Genomic DNA, 17,500 nt, shown 5'->3' with positions numbered 1-17,500 from the left:
GAGACACAAACACAGTGCATAATACATGAGAAACAAACACAATGCATAATACATGAGATACAGTGACAATCACAGAGCGAGAGAGAGAACAGATACAAGTACAACTGATAGGAATGGCTGTCTGTTTATTAGGATTTAGGTCAAAAGTCTAAAATAAAAATATATCTATATATATGTATATATTAGAATAGTTTTTAAATGATCGATTCTGCTCTGTTTTACAGCGATGTGTCACCATCACCACTGTTGATCCAGACTGAGAGACAGACAGACAGACAGACAGACAGACCAGACAGAAAGACCGAGCTCTGAGCCTAGCGCTCAGCCCCTCGGAGCTCCTCCGCCTCCCAGCATCTGACTGATCTCACAGCTCTGCCAGGACGGGTCTGAAAAGGACCCCAGCGATCCAGCCTTGACAGCGGGGGGGGGGTGAGGAAGAGTCTCCCCGAGAGTCGGCCCGGAGGGCTGACGCGACCGCGCAAAACCCCCCGTTTTTGGGCCTGCAGAGGGACAGTCGTCAGTCAGGTTTTGACTAGACTCAGACAAACAGGGCGACCTGCTCTCTCTCTCTCTCTCTCTCTCTCTCTGTATCCTTTTTCACTTCAAGCTTGCCTTTCTGGGTTGGACTTGAAACAGTCGAGGGAACGCCCCCGTGACGTCATCATCGTCGCCGCGGCGATGGATTTCCCCAGCCACAGCCGGCAGCTGCTCCAGAGCCTGCGGGAGCAGCGGAGGCGGGGCTTCCTGTGCGACTGCACGGTGCTGATTGGCTCCTCCCGCTTCCTGGCGCACCGTGCGGTCCTGGCCTCCTGCAGCCCGTTCTTTCACATGTTCTACGCGGAGCGGCCAGGCAAGCGCGACGGGGCCCCCGTGAACATCAACTCCGAGATCGTCACCCCGGCCGCGTTCGGGCTTCTCCTGGACTTCATGTACGAGGGGACCCTGCGCCTGCACCCCAGCCCGGCCGAAGACGTGCTGGCGGCCGCCAGCTACCTGCACATGAACGACGTGGTGAGGGTCTGCAAGAGGAGGCTGCAGGGCCGGGGGCTGGCTGAGGCTGACAGCACCAGGAGAGAGGAGGAGGGGGGGAGGAGGAGGGGGGGGAGGAGGGGGGGGGGCTGCAGGGGGCGCTGTGCCGGCTGTAATGGGAGGAGGGCTGATAACGGCCGTGCCCATCGCGACTGCCTCGGACCCGAGGGGTGCAGGGGTCCTGGTGCTGCCGGGAGCCGCTGTGGCGGGAGGGGGGGTAGTCACCCTCCTCCTCCTCCTCATCACGGCGGAGGGGGCCCCCGAGGGTTTGGGGGGGAGGGCGTCAGACCCCAGGCTGGGGGCGACGCTCTTGAGGTCCAGCTGTCGGAGGGATCGAAAGTCTCCTCCTCTCCCCCCGACGTGGCGGACACCACCCAGCCCGGGATGGAGCCGGCCGAGGGATCGAGGAGCTGCTGCTTCGGAGCCGGGACGCACCCCTCCACCCCCACTCCCTCCGCCCTGGCCAGCCCGTGCAGCTCCAGTGAAGTCCTGCTGCTGCAGCAGCAGCAAAACCACGCCCCTGTGGCCCCGCCCCTCCCTGTAGCTCCACCCCTCCCTGTCTCCCAGGCCCCTCCCTTCCCTCCCCCCGCCTCCTCAAACTTCAGCCAACAGCAGCCTATTCACAGCAGCCTCCCGGATCAGCAGAGCCAGTGTGGGAATGCAGAGCCACGCAGTGCGGGCCTCCCGCCACCAGGGGGGGCGCAGGAGGAGCAGGAGGAGCGGGAGGAGGAGGAGGAGGAGGTGGAGGAGAGGGTTTTCCTCACAGGAGAGGAGGAGCAGGAAGAGGACGAAGAAGGGATGGTGAAGGTGAAGGTGGAAGCCATTATCATCTCTGACGAGGAGCTGGAGGACATGGAGGCGAGGATGGGGGGCATGTTCGAGGGGTGCAGACCGGAATCGGAGGGAGAGGGGGGCGGGGGGGGGCGGGGGCGGGCCGCGATCGGTGGGGTACGGGCTGGAATCGGGGGGGGGGAAGGGGACGAGGGAAAAACGGTACCCCCTCCCTCTCCTCCCCCCCCTCTTCCCCTCCTCATCAAACTCACCCCCACCACTTTCTGCAGCAGCCAGAGCCGCTCCCCCTCCTTCTCTCTCGCCCCCTCCCTCGTTCGGATGCTCGCCCAGGCTCCCCCCCCCCCCTCCTCCTCCGATCACGGGATCTTCTTCCAGGATTTCCAGGACGCCCTGGGCTCCTACGCTGAGGAGGTGCCCACGTGCCGGGCCTGCGGCAAGACGTTCTCGTGCGCGTACACGCTGCGCCGCCACGCCATCGTGCACACGCGTGAGCGCCCCTATGAGTGCCGCTACTGCTACCGGAGCTACACGCAGTCCGGGGATCTGTACAGACACGTCCGCAAGGCTCACCGCGAGGGACCGCCGCTCAAACACAGCAAGAGCGAGCCGGCCGAGCCCCACCAGCACCAGGGTGACGAGCAGGGCAGCGCGCCCGCCTAGCACCGCTCCGAGAGCTCCCCCTGCGCCCGGCTAGCGCCCTGACCCCCCTCCCACCCACCCGGAGCACTTCATCCGGGGGGGGGGGTGTTTAAAGAGGACTGAAAAGGACACGCAGTGACTCTGAAACAGTCGGACGAAGTCGTTCTGCTAAGACGGGACTCGGGAAGCGTTTCTCTCTGGCTGAGGATTCGCTTGCTTACAGCATCTTAAAAAAAAATATATATATACAGAGAGTGCTTTTCTTTTTCTGTAGGACAAAGGTTTCAGTTGTTAAAAAAACAAAAACAAACTTTGTGTTCTTAAGAAAGTACAACTTTAAAAATATATATATGTATGTTGTACTAGATGGGCTTCAGCGAGTCACAGGATAATAGCGCCAGCCAGGGTCTCTGTGATGTCATAATCTCCGAGCGCCAGGGCAGACTTTCTAAACTGTCTCAGAGTCCCGGGATGGGATTGTTTTCCTGTGACTCTCTGAAGAGGCGGGTCTGTTATTTTTTCTAGTCCGCTGCTCTTGTGATGCTGATATTAAAGCAGACGAGATTCAGAGGGTCAGTCTGGTGTTTTTTTAAGCCTCCTGTTTCAGGGCTGTGCTTCGGCTTGATCTGGTTGATTCTCCTTTACCTTGTTTTAATTTCCAGTGCCTCTCCAGTTTCTCTGATGCAAATACAGCCTTTGTTCATAAATGTATATACACTGAGCATCAAAAGAAACCGCTCTCTTAGCTGTGGATAGAATTCACTAGCTGTGATTGAAAAATGACAGACTCTGTTTCAGAGCAGTGACTTTATACTGTGCTGATTGACAGCTGACATCACCAGGACGCTGCAGAATGATCCGTCGCTCTCAATGGCTCCGCCTCCAGCGTCCAATCAACTGTGTCACTAATGAGGCGAATAAGAGCTTCAGTCGCAGTCTGTCCGGCGTTTCATGGGCAAGGATGAACGATCGAGGGATTCAAACCAAAAACAACTCGTCCTTCGTTTGTATACCTTGTTTTGTTTCGAAGATAAATGAGTTGCAACAGTGACAGGTTTCCTATGATGCTCGGTATATATAACACACGCACACGCGTGTAGATCAGTAGAGGTGTGGGCAGCGTGTGCAAGTGTACAGATTATTTCACGTGTGTTTGTGTCGTCCAGTCCCACTGTAATGAATCGGACTCTCTCTAGTGAAAGCGAACCCTGTGCTTTTAGTTTTCCCGGTCGCTGCTCCTGTGAAGGGCCGGCGTGGCCGGGGTCATCATTCTGCGGTCTGTTTCTTAGGTTTGTTTTCATTAAAAACAGTTTTTATGGAAAAAAAAAATTATAAATTGCATGTGGTTCATCCTTTGGAAAGAGACGAGAGAGAATGAAACACACGAACAGAGACGCACACACACCACAGAGCAGCGGATATGAAACTGAGGACAAGAGAGGGGCTGCCACTCAAAGAGACGAGAGAGAATGAAACACACGATCAGAGACGCACACACACCACAGAGCAGCGGATATGAAACTGAGGTACAGGGAGAGGGAGGGGCTGCCACTCAAAGAGACGAGAGAGAATGAAACACAGGATCAGAGACGCACACACACCACAGAGCAGCGGATATGAAACTGAGGTACAGGGAGAGGGAGGGGCTGCCACTCAAAGAGACGAGAGAGAATGAAACACACGATCAGAGACGCACACACACCACAGAGCGGCGGATATGAAACTGAGGTACAGGGAGAGGGAGGGGCTGCCACTCAAAGAGACGAGAGAGAATGAAACACACGATCAGAGACGCACACACACCACAGAGCAGCGGATATGAAACTGAGGTACAGGGAGAGGGAGGGGCTGCCACTCAAAGAGACGAGAGAGAATGAAACACACGATCAGAGACGCACACACACCACAGAGCAGCGGATATGAAACTGAGGTACAGGGAGAGGGAGGGGCTGCCACTCAAAGAGACGAGAGAGAATGAAACACACGATCAGAGACGCACACACACCACAGAGCGGCGGATATGAAACTGAGGTACAGGGAGAGGGAGGGGCTGCCACTCAAAGAGACGAGAGAGAATGAAACACACGATCAGAGACGCACACACACCACAGAGCAGCGGATATGAAACTGAGGTACAGGGAGAGGGAGGGGCTGCCACTCAAAGAGACGAGAGAGAATGAAACACACGATCAGAGACGCACACACACCACAGAGCAGCGGATATGAAACTGAGGTACAGGGAGAGGGAGGGGCTGCCACTCAAAGAGACGAGAGAGAATGAAACACACGATCAGAGACGCACACACACCACAGAGCAGCGGATATGAAACTGAGGTACAGGGAGAGGGAGGGGCTGCCACTCAAAGAGACGAGAGAGAATGAAACACACGATCAGAGACGCACACACACCACAGAGCAGCGGATATGAAACTGAGGTACAGGGAGAGGGAGGGGCTGCCACTCAAAGAGACGAGAGAGAATGAAACACACGATCAGAGACGCACACACACACCACAGAGCAGCGGATATGAAACTGTGTCTATAAAGCAGCGCTCTCTCTGCGATTGTTGCCAGTGTAGCAGCTTCTGCTCGGCCGCAGTGGGGAGAGGAGCTGAAATTACTGTTAAACCAGTCAGTGATCCACACGCTGCACTTACAAAAAAACACTTTATTAATTCAGATTTATTATCATTACAGAACCATACGCATCGATGCAAGAGTTACAAAAACACCCCCCCCCCCCCCCCCCCTCACAGCGCAGGACAGTCGACACAAATCAAGCGCTCGTCTCTCTCATCGTAGCTGAAAAAAAAACAGAGTTTTATTAACAACGACCAGCGAAAACTAGGACTTAATACAGAGCTGTGTGTGTGTGTGCAGAGCTGTGTGTGTGTGTGTGTGTGTGTGTGTGTGTGTGTGTGTGTGTGTGTGTGTGTGAGGGGGGGGGGTGTGCAGAGCTGTGTGTGTGTGTGTGTGTGTGTGCAGAGGGGGGTGTGTGTGTGTGTGTGTGTGTGTGTGTGTGTGTGTGAGGTGTGTGTGTGTGTGTGTGTGTGTGTGTGTGTGTGTGTGTGTGTGAGTGTGTGTGTGTGTGTGTGTGTGTGTGTGTGCAGAGCTGTGATGCGCTCCTGCTTTCACTAGGAGCCCTGGCGCTCTCTCTTACTTGGGCGCGCAGCACAGGAAGCAGTGATCTCTCTGACACAGGCTGCAGCGACGCCAACAGCTCCTGCAGGCTGCCTTCTCACAGCGGACACAGGGGGCGCTAGAGCCAGCGCGCGTGCACAGGGCACAGCCCGGGGGGGAGAAGGGGGTCTCTGAAAGAGAGAGATCTAACGTGACGTTTCTAGCGGACTGCTGTCACGGTTTCTGTGGACTCTCTTGTTTTGCGATAGAATCATTATTATTATTATTATTATTATTATTATTATTATTACACGAACGCACAGCATCAGGAGACAGGAAGTCAGTGTTAATCAAATTATTATTATTATTAGTATTATTATTATTATTATTGACCGTGGCTCTGCTCACCTGTTTTTTCGGGGGGGCTCTTCAGCAGCTTCCCCTCTGGCCCCAGCTTCATCTGACCCCTGGCTGACCCCTGCAGGGGCCCGGCTGGGGGGTCCCCCACATTGCAGGATTCGGGGCTCAAAGAGAGTTTAGTACACTTGAGTGAGCGAGCGCCAGAGAACAGGAGAGACTTTGTGCGCTCTGAGGGAGAGAGAATTCATCTTAAAATAATGAATTTAAAACCTGGACTGGCTGTCAGGCTGCTCTGCAACGGGACTCTTATTAGTGATTGTAAAACCTGGACTGGCTATCGGGCTGCCCTGCAACGGGACTCTTATTAGTGATTGTAAAACCTGGACTGGCAACGGGACTCTTATTAGTGATTGTAAAACCTGGACTGGCTGTCAGGCTGCCCTGCAACGGGACTCTTATTAGTGACTGTAAAACCTGGACTGGCTATCGGGCTGCTCTGCAACGGGACTCTTATTAGTGATTGTAAAACCTGGACTGGCTTCGGGCTGCTCTGCAACGGGACTCTTATTAGTGATTGTAAAACCTGGACTGGCTATCGGGCTGCTCTGCAACGGGACTCTTATTAGTGATTGTAAAACCTGGACTGGCTATCGGGCTGCTCTGCAACGGGACTCTTATTAGTGATTGTAAAACCTGGACTGGCTATCGGGCTGCGGGGACTCTTATTAGTGATTGTAAAACCTGGACTGGCTATCGGGCTGCTCTGCAACGGGACTCTTATTAGTGATTGTAAAACCTGGACTGGCTATCGGGCTGCCTCTGCAACGGGACTCTTATTAGTGACTGTGGCTATCGGGCTGCTCTGCAAAACCTGGACTGGCTATCGGGCTGCTCTGCAACGGGACTCTTATTAGTGATTGTAAAACCTGGACTGGCAACGGGACTCTTATTAGTGATTGTAAAACCTGGACTGGCTTCGGGCTGCTCTGCAACGGGACTCTTATTAGTGATTGTAAAACCTGGACTGGCTATCGGGCTGCTCTGCAACGGGACTCTTATTAGTGATTGTAAAACCTGGACTGGCAACGGGACTCTTATTAGTGATTGTAAAACCTGGACTGGCTATCGGGCTGCTCTGCAACGGGACTCTTATTAGTGATTGTAAAACCTGGACTGGCTATCGGGCTGCTCTGCAACGGGACTCTTATTAGTGATTGTAAAACCTGGACTGGCAACGGGACTCTTATTAGTGATTGTAAAACCTGGACTGGCTATCGGGCTGCCCTGCAACGGGACTCTTATTTGCGTGCATCAAGCAGCCGATATCGCGAAGTAACTTCTACAGTACAGCGTGCTGCGGGGCCAGCGGGCTCGGCTCGGCTCGGCTCGGCTCGGCTCCTACCGTACACAGCCGTCATGTTCGTGTCTCTGGCCACGCCCTCGTTCACCTCCTTCTGCGTCACGCGTGTCTTCAGTTGCAAGGGGGCGCTGTCGGGCCACGGGCAGCCGCGCTTCGGCATGTCTGCGGGGAGACTGGAGCGCAGGCGCGGGTTACCGAGCAGGACCCGGGTTCGAGCCCCGCTCACGACACGCCCGTTAACACTTACAAAAAAAAAAAAAAAAAAAAAGACATGTAAATACAAATTATTATTATTAATAATAATAATAATAATATGGAAACACAAGCTACCCACGTGTTAAAAATAAATAAATAAATAAATAAATACGAGATATTGAGTCGTACATAAATCAATGAATCAAGAGACACCCCGCCTTGTCTGAGGCAACGGATCTGATCCTGCAATCTGCGCGTTTAACATGCAAAGCAAAACGAAAGCTGTTATGTACGGATACACAACAGGCACGGAAAAACAAACATGCATCATTATTATTATTATTATTATTATTATTATTATTATTATCAGAACCGCGAACAACCTCATTTAGTTGCAAACAGTAGAGATCTATTTTTTTTTCCCCTAAAAGTTTTTACCTGCGTCGTGAAACAAACCAGCTCCCCAAACCTGCGCGCCGAGCTGAAGAGGAGCCCCGTCCCCGGTCCCCCCCACCCGGGTTACTCACCTGCAGCTGCTCCGGCCAAATGCCGAATCTTCCGACAAAAAAAAACAAACTTTTATTTACAAACAACGACAAAAAAAACAACCCCGCTCCGCCACCGGCTCAGGACGCCACCCCCCTGCGCAGAAGACAAGCCGGAGCACGCCTGCGCACACGGCCGCACGGGATTCTGGGAAATGTAGTTTTCTGCGCTGGCAGGGGGGGCGAGACTACAGTTTTCTTAACAAGGTGCGACTCGCTCCACCAGACGCTGCAATGGACTGCAGCTGGCGTGCTGACCACCAGGTGGCGGTGTTGCATTATAGCGGGTGTTGCAGGTACAGAACCCAATTTATAACTCGTATTACTGATTCATTTATTCATAATGTCTTGCTGGTTTTTTTTTCAGATTGAAAATGTGTTAAACTTGTTATAAACTGTCTGTACTTGTGTGTATATCTATCTATCTATCTACACTATCTATCTATCTACAGTATCTATCTATCTATCTATCTATCTATCTATCTATCTATCTACAGTATCTATCTATCTACAGTATCTATCTATCTATCTATCTATCTATCTATCTATCTATCTATCTATCTATCTCTATATATCTATCTATCTATCTATCTAACTATATATATATATATATATATATATAGAGAGAGAGAGAGAGAGAGAGAGAGAGAGAGAGAGATCTATCTATCTATCTATCTATCTATCTATCTATATAGATAGAGAGATAGACATCTGATAACTCGGATTTTGTATCGAAATCGAAGGGGATTATTATTATTATTATTATTATTATTATTATTATTATTATTGTTATTATTATTATTGGATGGTCCTGTCTCTTTAAAACCAGCGGCGCACCTCCGTGTGTTACCTGCGGAGGGGAGGGGCTGAAGGGCGTGACCGAGCGCTCTGATTGGCTCAGGGCGCCGTCAGCCTGACAGGGGCGGGGTCGGTGGAATCGCAGGTAGAGAAGATAGGAAGGGAGGAAGAGAGGAATTCGAGAGAGTTACAAAACAAACATACAAACAAACACTCCGGTGAGGGAAATATATATAATAAGAAGAAAAATAATAATAATAATAATAATAATAATAATAATAATAATCGAGTCAGATAATCCGAGGATGGATGTGGCGAGGATCTGGTCGAGGAGCAAAAGAGAGAGAAGCGCCCGTCGATAAAGAGGTGACTAATTACAACCAAAAACAACATCAGAGAGAAAAGAGAAGAGGAAGAGAGAGAGAGAGAGAGAGAGAGAGAGAGAGAGAGAGAGAGAGAGAGAGAGAGAGACAGGAGAGGAGAGAGAGAGAGAGAGAGAGAGAGAGAGAAGAGAGACAGAGGAGAGAGAGAGAGAGAGAGAGAGAGGAGAGAGAGAGAGAGAGAGAGGAGAGAGAGAGAGAGACAGAGGAGAGAGGGAGAGACAGAGAGAGAGAAGAGAAGAGAGACAGAGAGAGAGAGGGATCGAGGAGGAGAGGAGAAGAAACAGCAAGCAAGATTCATAAACACGAGAAGAAACAGCAAGAAGATTCATAAACACGAGAAGAAACAGCAAGAAGATTCATAAAAACACGAGAAGAAACAGCAAGCAGGATTCATACCCCCCTGCATGAAGAGGTGACCGGGGGGGTGCTTCCCTGGAGATGCGCTGGACGGGACTCGGGTGCAGCAGCGCGACCCGGGACAGGAGCGGCGCTGCGCGCATTGCAGCCGAGTCGCGCTGTTTGAACCGGGGGTCGAGTGGGGTGAGGAGGCTCGGCACACCTTGAACTAGAACCGGGTCCGCAAGAGACACGCCGGCCGGGAGATCCGGGCTTTTAATTATTATTATCATTATCATTATTATTATTATTATTGTTCATATCGCAAGGAGAAGGCGCCGCGATGTCGGCGGAGGAGAGGCAGCGCGGCTTGGAGCGCTTTCTTGTCGGGGGTCCCGTGGAGAGCGACTCCTGGCTCAGCGTGGAGACGCTGCTGGACGCGCTGCTCTGCCTGTACGAGGAATGTGGAAACAACGCGCTCAGACGAGACAAGAAAGCGGCCGAGTTCGTGGAGTGGGGTGAGCGTGGAAGGGGAGGGGGAGACACGCTGAGACACACACGCAAGAGTATTGCAATAAAGTTCTTATAACAAATACAAATAAACACTGAGACACACTGACACTGAAACACACACGCATGCACACACACAGTGACACACTGAGTCTGAAACACGCACACGCTCTCACGCACACTCTGACGCACACACACTGACACACACATTTTCTGTTGCATCACTTAAATAAACATTTAACTGGTTTTGCATAATCAAATGAACCGAAGGCTTTGCACAGCATTGTCTATAGAGAGAGAAAGAGACTAGTGTGAGTTTCTAACCCTGCTCAAACTCCTGGCTCCTGATCATTGCAATATTAATAATAATAATACTAGACTTCATTGAGGGGAGCTCTGAACCCCAGGACTGGGTGCAGCAGCAGCAGCAGGGGCTAGTGTGAGTTTCTAACCCTGCTCAAACTCCTGCCTCCTGATCATTGCAATATTAATAATAATAATACTAGACTTCATTGAGGGGAGCTCTGAACCCCAGGACTGGGTGCAGCAGCAGCAGCAGGGCTAGTGTGAGTTTCTAACCCTGCTCAAACTCCTGCCTCCTGATCATTGCAATAGCAGGCTCTTGGCAGGGAGGGTGTCGAGCATTGCAAGCCCAGCCTTGCTTGAACTGTGAGTGCTGCTCTCAAGAATGCTGCTCTACTGGTCTGAGGGGCGGAGATGGAATCAAAAACAAACTGCTCAGCCCTCCAATCGCAACGCAGCGCTCTCTTAAAGGCACAGAGTGCAATTCTCAACAAGAGAGAGAGGGAGGGAGGGAGAGAGAAAGGGTGTGTGTGGAGTAAACCCTGCACTCGATCTCCTGGAACAGAACGGAGAGGCCAGCGCTGTCCAGCACAGCAGAATGACTGCTAGCGTTGATTTCAGACCTCATGCACGCATTGATCCAGTCTCTCCTCCTCTCTCTCCTCCTATCTCTCTCTCCTCTCTCCTCCTCTCTCTCTCATTCTCTCTCTCTCTCTCTCTCTCTCTCGTTCGCTCTCTCGTTTTTCTCTCTCTCGCTCTCTCTCCAGTCAAGCCGTTTGTTTCCAAGGTGCAGCAGCTCCGTCTGAAGAGAGAAGACTTTGAGATTCTAAAGGTCATAGGTCGTGGCGCTTTCGGGGAGGTGAGTGGGCTTTGCAGGGGATGGGTTGAGGGTCTGTGTCATCTCGTATACAGCAGATCAACAGAGTCAAGTTTTAATTGTCGTATTGCTAATATTAACCCTGTCTCTGTGTGTGTGTGTGTGTGTGTGTGTCTCTCTGTCCTCCCTGTCTCTCTGCCTCTGCAGGTGGCAGTGGTCAAGATGAAAAACACAGAGAGGGTTTTTGCCATGAAGATCCTGCACAAGTGGGAGATGCTCAAGAGAGCTGATGTGAGTCTGAGTGTGAGGGAGTCTGAGTGTGAGTGTGAGGGAGTCTTGGTGCGAGTGCGAGGGAGTCTCGGTGTGTGAGTGTGTGTCTCCTGACTGTCTCGTGTCTCTCTGTTCCAGACGGCCTGTTTCAGGGAGGAGAGGGATGTTCTTGTGAAGGGAGACAATCAGTGGATCACAACCCTGCACTATGCCTTCCAGGATGAGAGATACCTGGTGAGGGGAGAGGGGAGAGCAGAGAGGAGGAGGAGGAAGAGGAGCTCCGAGGGGCTGAGCGGGGCTCCTCTCGCTGTGGGATTCTCTTCTTGTGTCGGTGTTGATAGAGCCTCCCTGTGGAGGAGCTCCGAGGGGCTGAGCGGGGCTCCTCTCGCTGTGGGATTCTCTTCTTGTGTCGGTGTTGATAGAGCCTCCCTGCGAAGGAGCTCCGAGGGGCTGAGCGGGGCTCCTCTCGCTTGGGGATGTTCTCTGTTCTTCAAGCCTTGGTTCTTAGCCTCTCTGTCTCCTCCCTCAGTATCTGGTGATGGATTACTACGTGGGCGGGGACCTCCTCACTCTGCTTAGTAAGTTTGAGGACCGGCTCCCAGAAGACACAGCGCGCTTCTACATTGCAGAGATGGTGCTGGCCATCGACTCCGTCCACCAGAGGAACTATGTGCACAGGTGAGCCCCTGCACTGCCTGACCAGAGGAACTGCCTGCACAGGTAACTCTGTCAGTGCTTCCTCCCTGCACAGGTAAGTGCTCCTCCCTGCACAGGTAGCTCTGTCAGTGCTTCCTCCCTGCACAGGTAACTCTGTCAGTGCTTCCTCCCTGCACAGGTAACTCTGTCAGTGCTTCCTCCCTGCACAGGTAACTCTGTCAGTGCTTCCTCCCTGCACAGGTAACTCTGTCAGTGCTTCCTCCCTGCACAGGTAACTCTGTCAGTGCTTCCTCCCTGCACAGGTAACTCTGTCAGTGCTTCCTCCCTGCACAGGTAACTCTGTCAGTGCTTCCTCCCTGCACAGGTAACAGTGCTTCCTCCCTGCACAGGTAACTCTGTCAGTGCTTCCTCCCTGCACAGGTAACTCTGTCAGTGCTTCCTCCCTGCACAGGTAACTCTGTCAGTGCTTCCTCCCTGCACAGGTAACTCTGTCAGTGCTTCCTCCCTGCACAGGTAACTCTGTCAGTGCTTCCTCCCTGCACAGGTAACTCTGTCAGTGCTTCCTCCCTGCACAGGTAACTCTGTCAGTGCTCCTCCTCCCTGCACAGGTAACTCTGTCAGTGCTTCCTCCCTGCACAGGTAACTCTGTCAGTGCTTCCTCCCTGCACAGGTAACTCTGTCAGTGCTTCCTCCCTGCACAGGTAACCTGCTCACCTGCCTCCCGTTCTTCTCGCCCCCCTCAGAGACATCAAGCCGGATAACGTGCTGATCGATATGAATGGACACATCCGATTGGCCGATTTCGGGTCCTGTCTGAAGCTGCGCAGTGACGGCACGGTGAGTGACACGGCGCTCCCTGGACCGGCTCCCTGTGCACCGCATTGAAGACACAGTGAAAAATACTCTCTCCTCCTGTCCTCTCCCCCTCTCCTCTATCCCCCTCTCCTTTCTCCTCTCCCCCTTTCCTCTCTCTCCCCCTCTCTTCTCCCCTCTCCCCCTCTCCTCTCCTCTCCTCTCCCCTCCTCTCCTCTCCTCTCCTCCTCTCCAGGTGGAGTCCTCGGTGGCGGTGGGCACCCCTGATTACATCTCCCCTGAGATCCTGCAGGCGATGGAGGATGGGAAGGGGAAGTACGGCTCCGATTGTGACTGGTGGTCCCTGGGGGTCTGCACCTACGAGCTGCTGTTCGGAGAGACCCCCTTCTACGCAGAGTCGCTGGTGGAGACCTACGGGAAGATCATGAACCACAAGGTACCCCCCCCCCCCTGTCTCTGAATCACTGTCTCGCTCCCCCCTCTGTCTCTGAATCACTGTCTCGCTCCCCCCTCTGTCTCTGAATCACTGCTCTCGCTCCCCCCTCTGTCTCTGAATCACTCTGTCTCGCTCCCCCCTCTGTCTCTGAATCACTGTCTCGCTCCCCCCTCTGTCTCTGAATCACTGTCTCGCTCCCCCCTCTGTCTCTGAATCGCTCCTCCCTCGCTCCCCCCTCTGTCTCTGAATCGCTCCTCCCTCACTCCCCCTCTGTCTCTGAATCACTCTGTCTCGCTCCCCCCTCTGTCTCTGAATCGCTGTCTCGCTCCCCCCTCTGTCTCTGAATCGCTCCTCCCTCACTCCCCCTCTGTCTCTGAATCACTCTGTCTCGCTCCCCCCTCTGTCTCTGAATCGCTCCTCCCTCACTCCCCCTCTGTCTCTGAATCGCTCCTCCCTCACTCCCCCTCTGTCTCTGAATCGCTCCTCCCTCACTCCCCCCTCTGTCTCTGAATCGCTCCTCCCTCACTCCCCCTCTGTCTCTGAATCGCTCCTCCCTCACTCCCCCTCTGTCTCTGAATCGCTCCTCCCTCACTCCCCCTCTGTCTCTGAATCGCTCCTCCCTCACTCCCCCTCTGTCTCTGAATCGCTCTGTCTCGCTCCCCCCTCTGTCTCTGAATCGCTCCTCCCCCCCTCTGTCTCTGAATCCTCCTCTCTCTGTCTCTGAATCACTCTGTCTCGCTCCCCCCTCTGTCTCTGAATCGCTCTGTCTCGCTCCCCCCTCTGTCTCTGAATCGCTCCTCCCTCACTCCCCCTCTGTCTCTGAATCGCTCTCTCCATTTTCCTATATTCTTCCCTCTCTCTCAGGATCACCTCCAGTTCCCCTCTGACATCACAGACGTGTCGGAGCAGGCGAAAGATCTGATTGGCCAGCTGATCTGTGATCGGGGGTGTCGGCTGGGGCAGAACGGGGTCGAGGACTTCAAGAGCCACCCCTTCTTCACTGGGATCGACTGGGAGCAGCTCCGCACCAGCACCCCCCCCCACATCCCCGAGGTCAGCAGCCCAGTCGACACGTCCAACTTCGACGTGGACGGAGAGGCGCTCAAGAGCTCGGTGAGACGCCAGTCAATCACTGCCACTCGCTGCCAATCACTGCCACTCGCTGCCAATCACTGCCACTCACTGTCAATCACTGCTGTCAATCACCCACTCGCTGCCAATCACTGCCACTCGCTGCCAATCACTGCCACTCGCTGCCAATCACTGCCACTCGCTGCCAATCACTGCCACTCGCTGCCAATCACTGCCACTCGCTGCCAATCACTGCCACTCGCTGCCAATCACTGCCACTCGCTGCCAATCACTGCCACTCGCTGCCAATCACTGCCACTCGCTGCCAATCACTGCCACTCGCTGCCAATCACTGCCACTCGCTGCCACTCGCTGCCAATCACTGCCACTCGCTGCCAATCACTGCCACTCGCTGTCAATCACTGCCACTCGCTGCCAATCACTGCCACTCGCTGCCAATCACTGCCGCTTGCTGTCAATCACTGCCACTCGCTGCCAATCACCCAGTCACTTTCAATCACTGCCACTCGCTGCCAATCACTGCCACTCGCTGCCAATCACTGCCACTCGCTGCCAATCACTGCCACTCGCTGCCAATCACTGCCACTCGCTGTCAATCACTGCCACTCGCTGCCAATCACCCAGTCACTGTCAATCACTGCCACTCGCTGCCAATCACTGCCCACTCGCTGCCAATCACTGCCGCTCGCTGCCAATCACTGCCGCTCGCTGCCAATCACTGCCGCTCGCTGCCAATCACTGCCACTCGCTGCCAATCACTGCCACTCGCTGCCAATCACTGCCACTCGCTGTCAATTACCCAGTCACTGTCAATCACTGTCAATCACTCGCTCAATCACTCTCACTGTCAGTCGCTGTCAATCACCCACTCAGTCAATCGCTGTCAATCACTCAGTCACTGTCAATCACTCAGTAAATCACTCAATCGCTGTCAATCACCCTGTCAATCACTCACTCAGTCAGTAACTCTAACCCTGTGTCTCTTGTATTGGACGGTGTCTCTGTGTTTCAGGAGACGCTCCCCCCCTCCTCTCACGGCTCCTTCGCTGGACACCACCTGCCCTTTGTGGGATTCACCTACACCTCACACTGGTGAGCACCCTGCCCTCAGCCCCGCCCCAGTGTCAGCACTGCACTGCGGCTCTACTGATTGTATACTGGTCCTGTGTTTCAGCTCCCTGTCGGACCGCGGCTGCCTGAAGGAATCGTCTCCAGGATCAGAGACAGGATCGGGAGGGAGCGAGAAGAGACTGGAGCTGGAGAACCAGGAACTGAGACGAAAACTACAGGGTGAGCGGGGAGAGGAGAGGAGAGGGGAGGAGGGGGGAGAGAGAGAGGAGAGGGACAGGGTGTGCACTAATCAATGTTAACTAATAACCCCATCTCAGAGTTTCAGACCAACGGCCCCCCCACCCCACTCAGCCCACCTGGCAGAGACCCCCCCGAAGTGAAGAGACTGAAGGACGAGGTGGAGAGACTGAGGAGGAAACTGACAGGTTTGAGAGGGGAGGGGCTAGGATCCTCCCTCCACCCCCAAACTCCCTCACCACTCCCCTGGAGGTGGGGAGTGGTCCCCCCCTCGCCCTCCTCCCCTCAACGGGATGGACACAAAAGGAGTGGTTTCCTCGACCCCAAAGGGAGCCAACCCCAGGTTGGGAGACCTCTTAGGGGACTCCGGGGGGGGGGCGGGGAGAGGGGAGTTGCTCACCTGCCTGCGTGTGTTTCAGAGAGTCCACTGGAAGGGAGCGAGGGAGCGAGACAGAGAGGAGAAGACGAGTCCAAACAGATGAAGACTCTGGAGAATCAGCTGAGAGCAGCGAAAAAGGAGAGGGAGGAGCTGAGCAAGGTGAGGGGGAGGAGCCTGGGAGAAGGGGAGGAGCCTGAGGGGAGAGGAGCCTGGGAGAGGGGGGAGGAGTCGGTATAAGAATGAATTAGAGCTACATTTCATTCAGTCTCTGTAATGCAATGCTACACTGCCTCTCTTGCCCTGTTTTGTTCTATTGCCGCCCTCCCCCCACAGGAGCTGAGCGAGTCCGAGTCCCGCCTCCTCTCCCAGGGGAAGGAGCTCCGGGAGGCCCAGGCCAGGCTGCGGCAGGCCGTGCAGGAGCAGCGGGAGTTGGAGGAGAAGCAGGAGGAGTGGCAGGCGCACAGACAGAGGCTCACGAGACAGCTCCGGGACCGGGAGGAGGAGAGGGAGCTGGAGACCGGGAGAGTGGAGACCCTGAGACAGGAGCTGAGGAGAGCGGAGAAGAGCAAGAAAGAGGTGAGGGGAGAGGAGAGCCTGAGACAGGAGCTGAGGAGAGCGGAGAAGAGCAAGAAAGAGGTGAGGGGAGAGCCTGAGACAGGAGCTGAGGAGAGTGGAGAAGAGCAAGAAAGAGGTGAGGGGAGAGCCTGAGACAGGAGCTGAGGAGAGGGGAGAAGAGCAAGAAAGAGGAAAGAGGGGAGAGAGGAGAGCCTGAGACAGGAGCTGAGGAGAGTGGAGAAGAGCAAGAAAGAGGTGAGGACAGGAGCTGAGGAGAGCCAAGAAAGAGGTGAGGGGAGAGGAGAGCCTGAGACAGGAGCTGAGGAGAGTGGAGAAGAGCAAGAAAGAGGTGAGGGGAGAGCCTGAGACAGGAGCTGAGGAGAGTGGAGAAGAGCAAGAAAGAGGAGAGGGGAGAGCCTGAGACAGGAGAGGTGAGACAGGAACTGAGAGAGCAAGAAAGAGGTGAGGGGAGAGCCTGAGACAGGAGCTGAGGAGAGCGGAGAAGAGCAAGAAAGAGGTGAGGGGAGAGCCTGAGACAGGAGCTGAGGAGAGTGGAGAAGAGCAAGAAAGAGGTGAGGGGAGAGCCTGAGACAGGAGCTGAGGAGAGCGGAGAAGAGCAAGAAAGAGGTGAGGGGAGAGGAGAGCCTGAGACAGGAGCTGAGGAGAGTGGAGAAGAGCAAGAAAGAGGTGAGGGGAGAGGAGAGCCTGAGACAGGAGCTGAGGAGAGCGGAGAAGAGCAAGAAAGAGGTGAGGGGAGAGCCTGAGACAGGAGCTGAGGAGAGCGGAGAAGAGCAAGAAAGAGG

The 17,500-nt window shown here is 54.1% G+C and overlaps 4 protein-coding genes and 1 long non-coding RNA gene across 12 annotated transcripts in view; 3 read left to right on the top strand and 2 right to left on the bottom strand.

The window, feature by feature from the left end:
* The window catches only part of atg2a (autophagy related 2A), a 180,815-nt gene that overhangs the window by 143,268 nt on the left and 20,047 nt on the right, over positions 1-17,500 (top strand). The gene's annotated exons all lie outside the window — the stretch shown is intronic.
* On the top strand, positions 560-1,661 carry LOC121306314 (zinc finger and BTB domain-containing protein 3-like). Its single transcript, XM_041238063.1, is given in 2 exon segments — positions 560-1,083; positions 1,085-1,661. Coding segments are annotated over 2 exon segments (894 nt in total). The 5' UTR covers positions 560-678; the 3' UTR covers positions 1,574-1,661.
* Positions 5,165-8,180, bottom strand: LOC121306318 (apoptosis regulatory protein Siva-like). Its single transcript, XM_041238067.1, has 5 exons — positions 8,023-8,180; positions 7,343-7,542; positions 5,989-6,168; positions 5,621-5,771; positions 5,165-5,262 (listed from the first exon to the last, which is right to left on the bottom strand). The coding sequence occupies exons 2-5, from the start codon at positions 7,458-7,460 to the stop codon at positions 5,211-5,213; spliced, it is 501 nt and encodes a 166-aa protein (XP_041094001.1). The 5' UTR covers positions 7,461-7,542; positions 8,023-8,180; the 3' UTR covers positions 5,165-5,210.
* LOC121306322 lies at positions 6,206-7,336 on the bottom strand. 8 transcript variants are annotated; one of them, XR_005948194.1, is made up of 5 exons: positions 7,054-7,336; positions 6,812-7,014; positions 6,682-6,736; positions 6,360-6,633; positions 6,206-6,265 (listed from the first exon to the last, which is right to left on the bottom strand). It is a non-coding gene; the product is annotated as an uncharacterized LOC121306322 (long non-coding RNA). The 8 variants fall into 8 exon arrangements; XR_005948188.1 differs by having other exon boundaries at positions 6,223-6,320; XR_005948191.1 differs by having other exon boundaries at positions 6,223-6,633; positions 6,812-6,866; positions 6,906-7,014.
* LOC121306379 (serine/threonine-protein kinase MRCK alpha-like) lies at positions 9,429-16,850 on the top strand. The gene is made up of 13 exons (XM_041238134.1): positions 9,429-10,075; positions 11,138-11,229; positions 11,395-11,478; positions 11,596-11,691; positions 11,987-12,135; positions 12,858-12,951; positions 13,163-13,363; positions 14,228-14,476; positions 15,468-15,547; positions 15,630-15,745; positions 15,844-15,951; positions 16,183-16,301; positions 16,476-16,850. The coding sequence occupies exons 1-13, from the start codon at positions 9,901-9,903 to the stop codon at positions 16,848-16,850; spliced, it is 1,938 nt and encodes a 645-aa protein (XP_041094068.1). The 5' UTR covers positions 9,429-9,900.

This window comes from Polyodon spathula, chromosome 47, assembly GCF_017654505.1.
Source record: "Polyodon spathula isolate WHYD16114869_AA chromosome 47, ASM1765450v1, whole genome shotgun sequence".
In the NCBI taxonomy this organism is placed as follows: domain Eukaryota; kingdom Metazoa; phylum Chordata; class Actinopteri; order Acipenseriformes; family Polyodontidae; genus Polyodon; species Polyodon spathula.
Note: the sequence above shows the minus strand (reverse complement) of the source record. Positions and strands in the feature narration are given on the sequence as shown.

Excerpts from the sequence above, each read along its gene's own strand:
- LOC121306318 (XM_041238067.1), bottom strand. The coding sequence starts at position 7,460 with ATGCCGAAGCGCGGCTGCCCGTGGCCCGACAGCGCCCCCTTGCAACTG. Across the intron at positions 5,772-5,988 it reads GAGCCCCCCCGAAAAAACAG|AGACCCCCTTCTCCCCCCCG; the intron begins GTGAGCAGAGCC and ends TCTCTCTTTCAG. Across the intron at positions 5,263-5,620 it reads TTCCTGTGCTGCGCGCCCAA|CTACGATGAGAGAGACGAGC; the intron begins GTAAGAGAGAGC and ends TTTTTTTTTCAG.
- LOC121306379 (XM_041238134.1), top strand. The coding sequence starts at position 9,901 with ATGTCGGCGGAGGAGAGGCAGCGCGGCTTGGAGCGCTTTCTTGTCGGG. Across the intron at positions 10,076-11,137 it reads GGCCGAGTTCGTGGAGTGGG|TCAAGCCGTTTGTTTCCAAG; the intron begins GTGAGCGTGGAA and ends CTCTCTCTCCAG. Across the intron at positions 11,692-11,986 it reads TCCAGGATGAGAGATACCTG|TATCTGGTGATGGATTACTA; the intron begins GTGAGGGGAGAG and ends CTCCTCCCTCAG.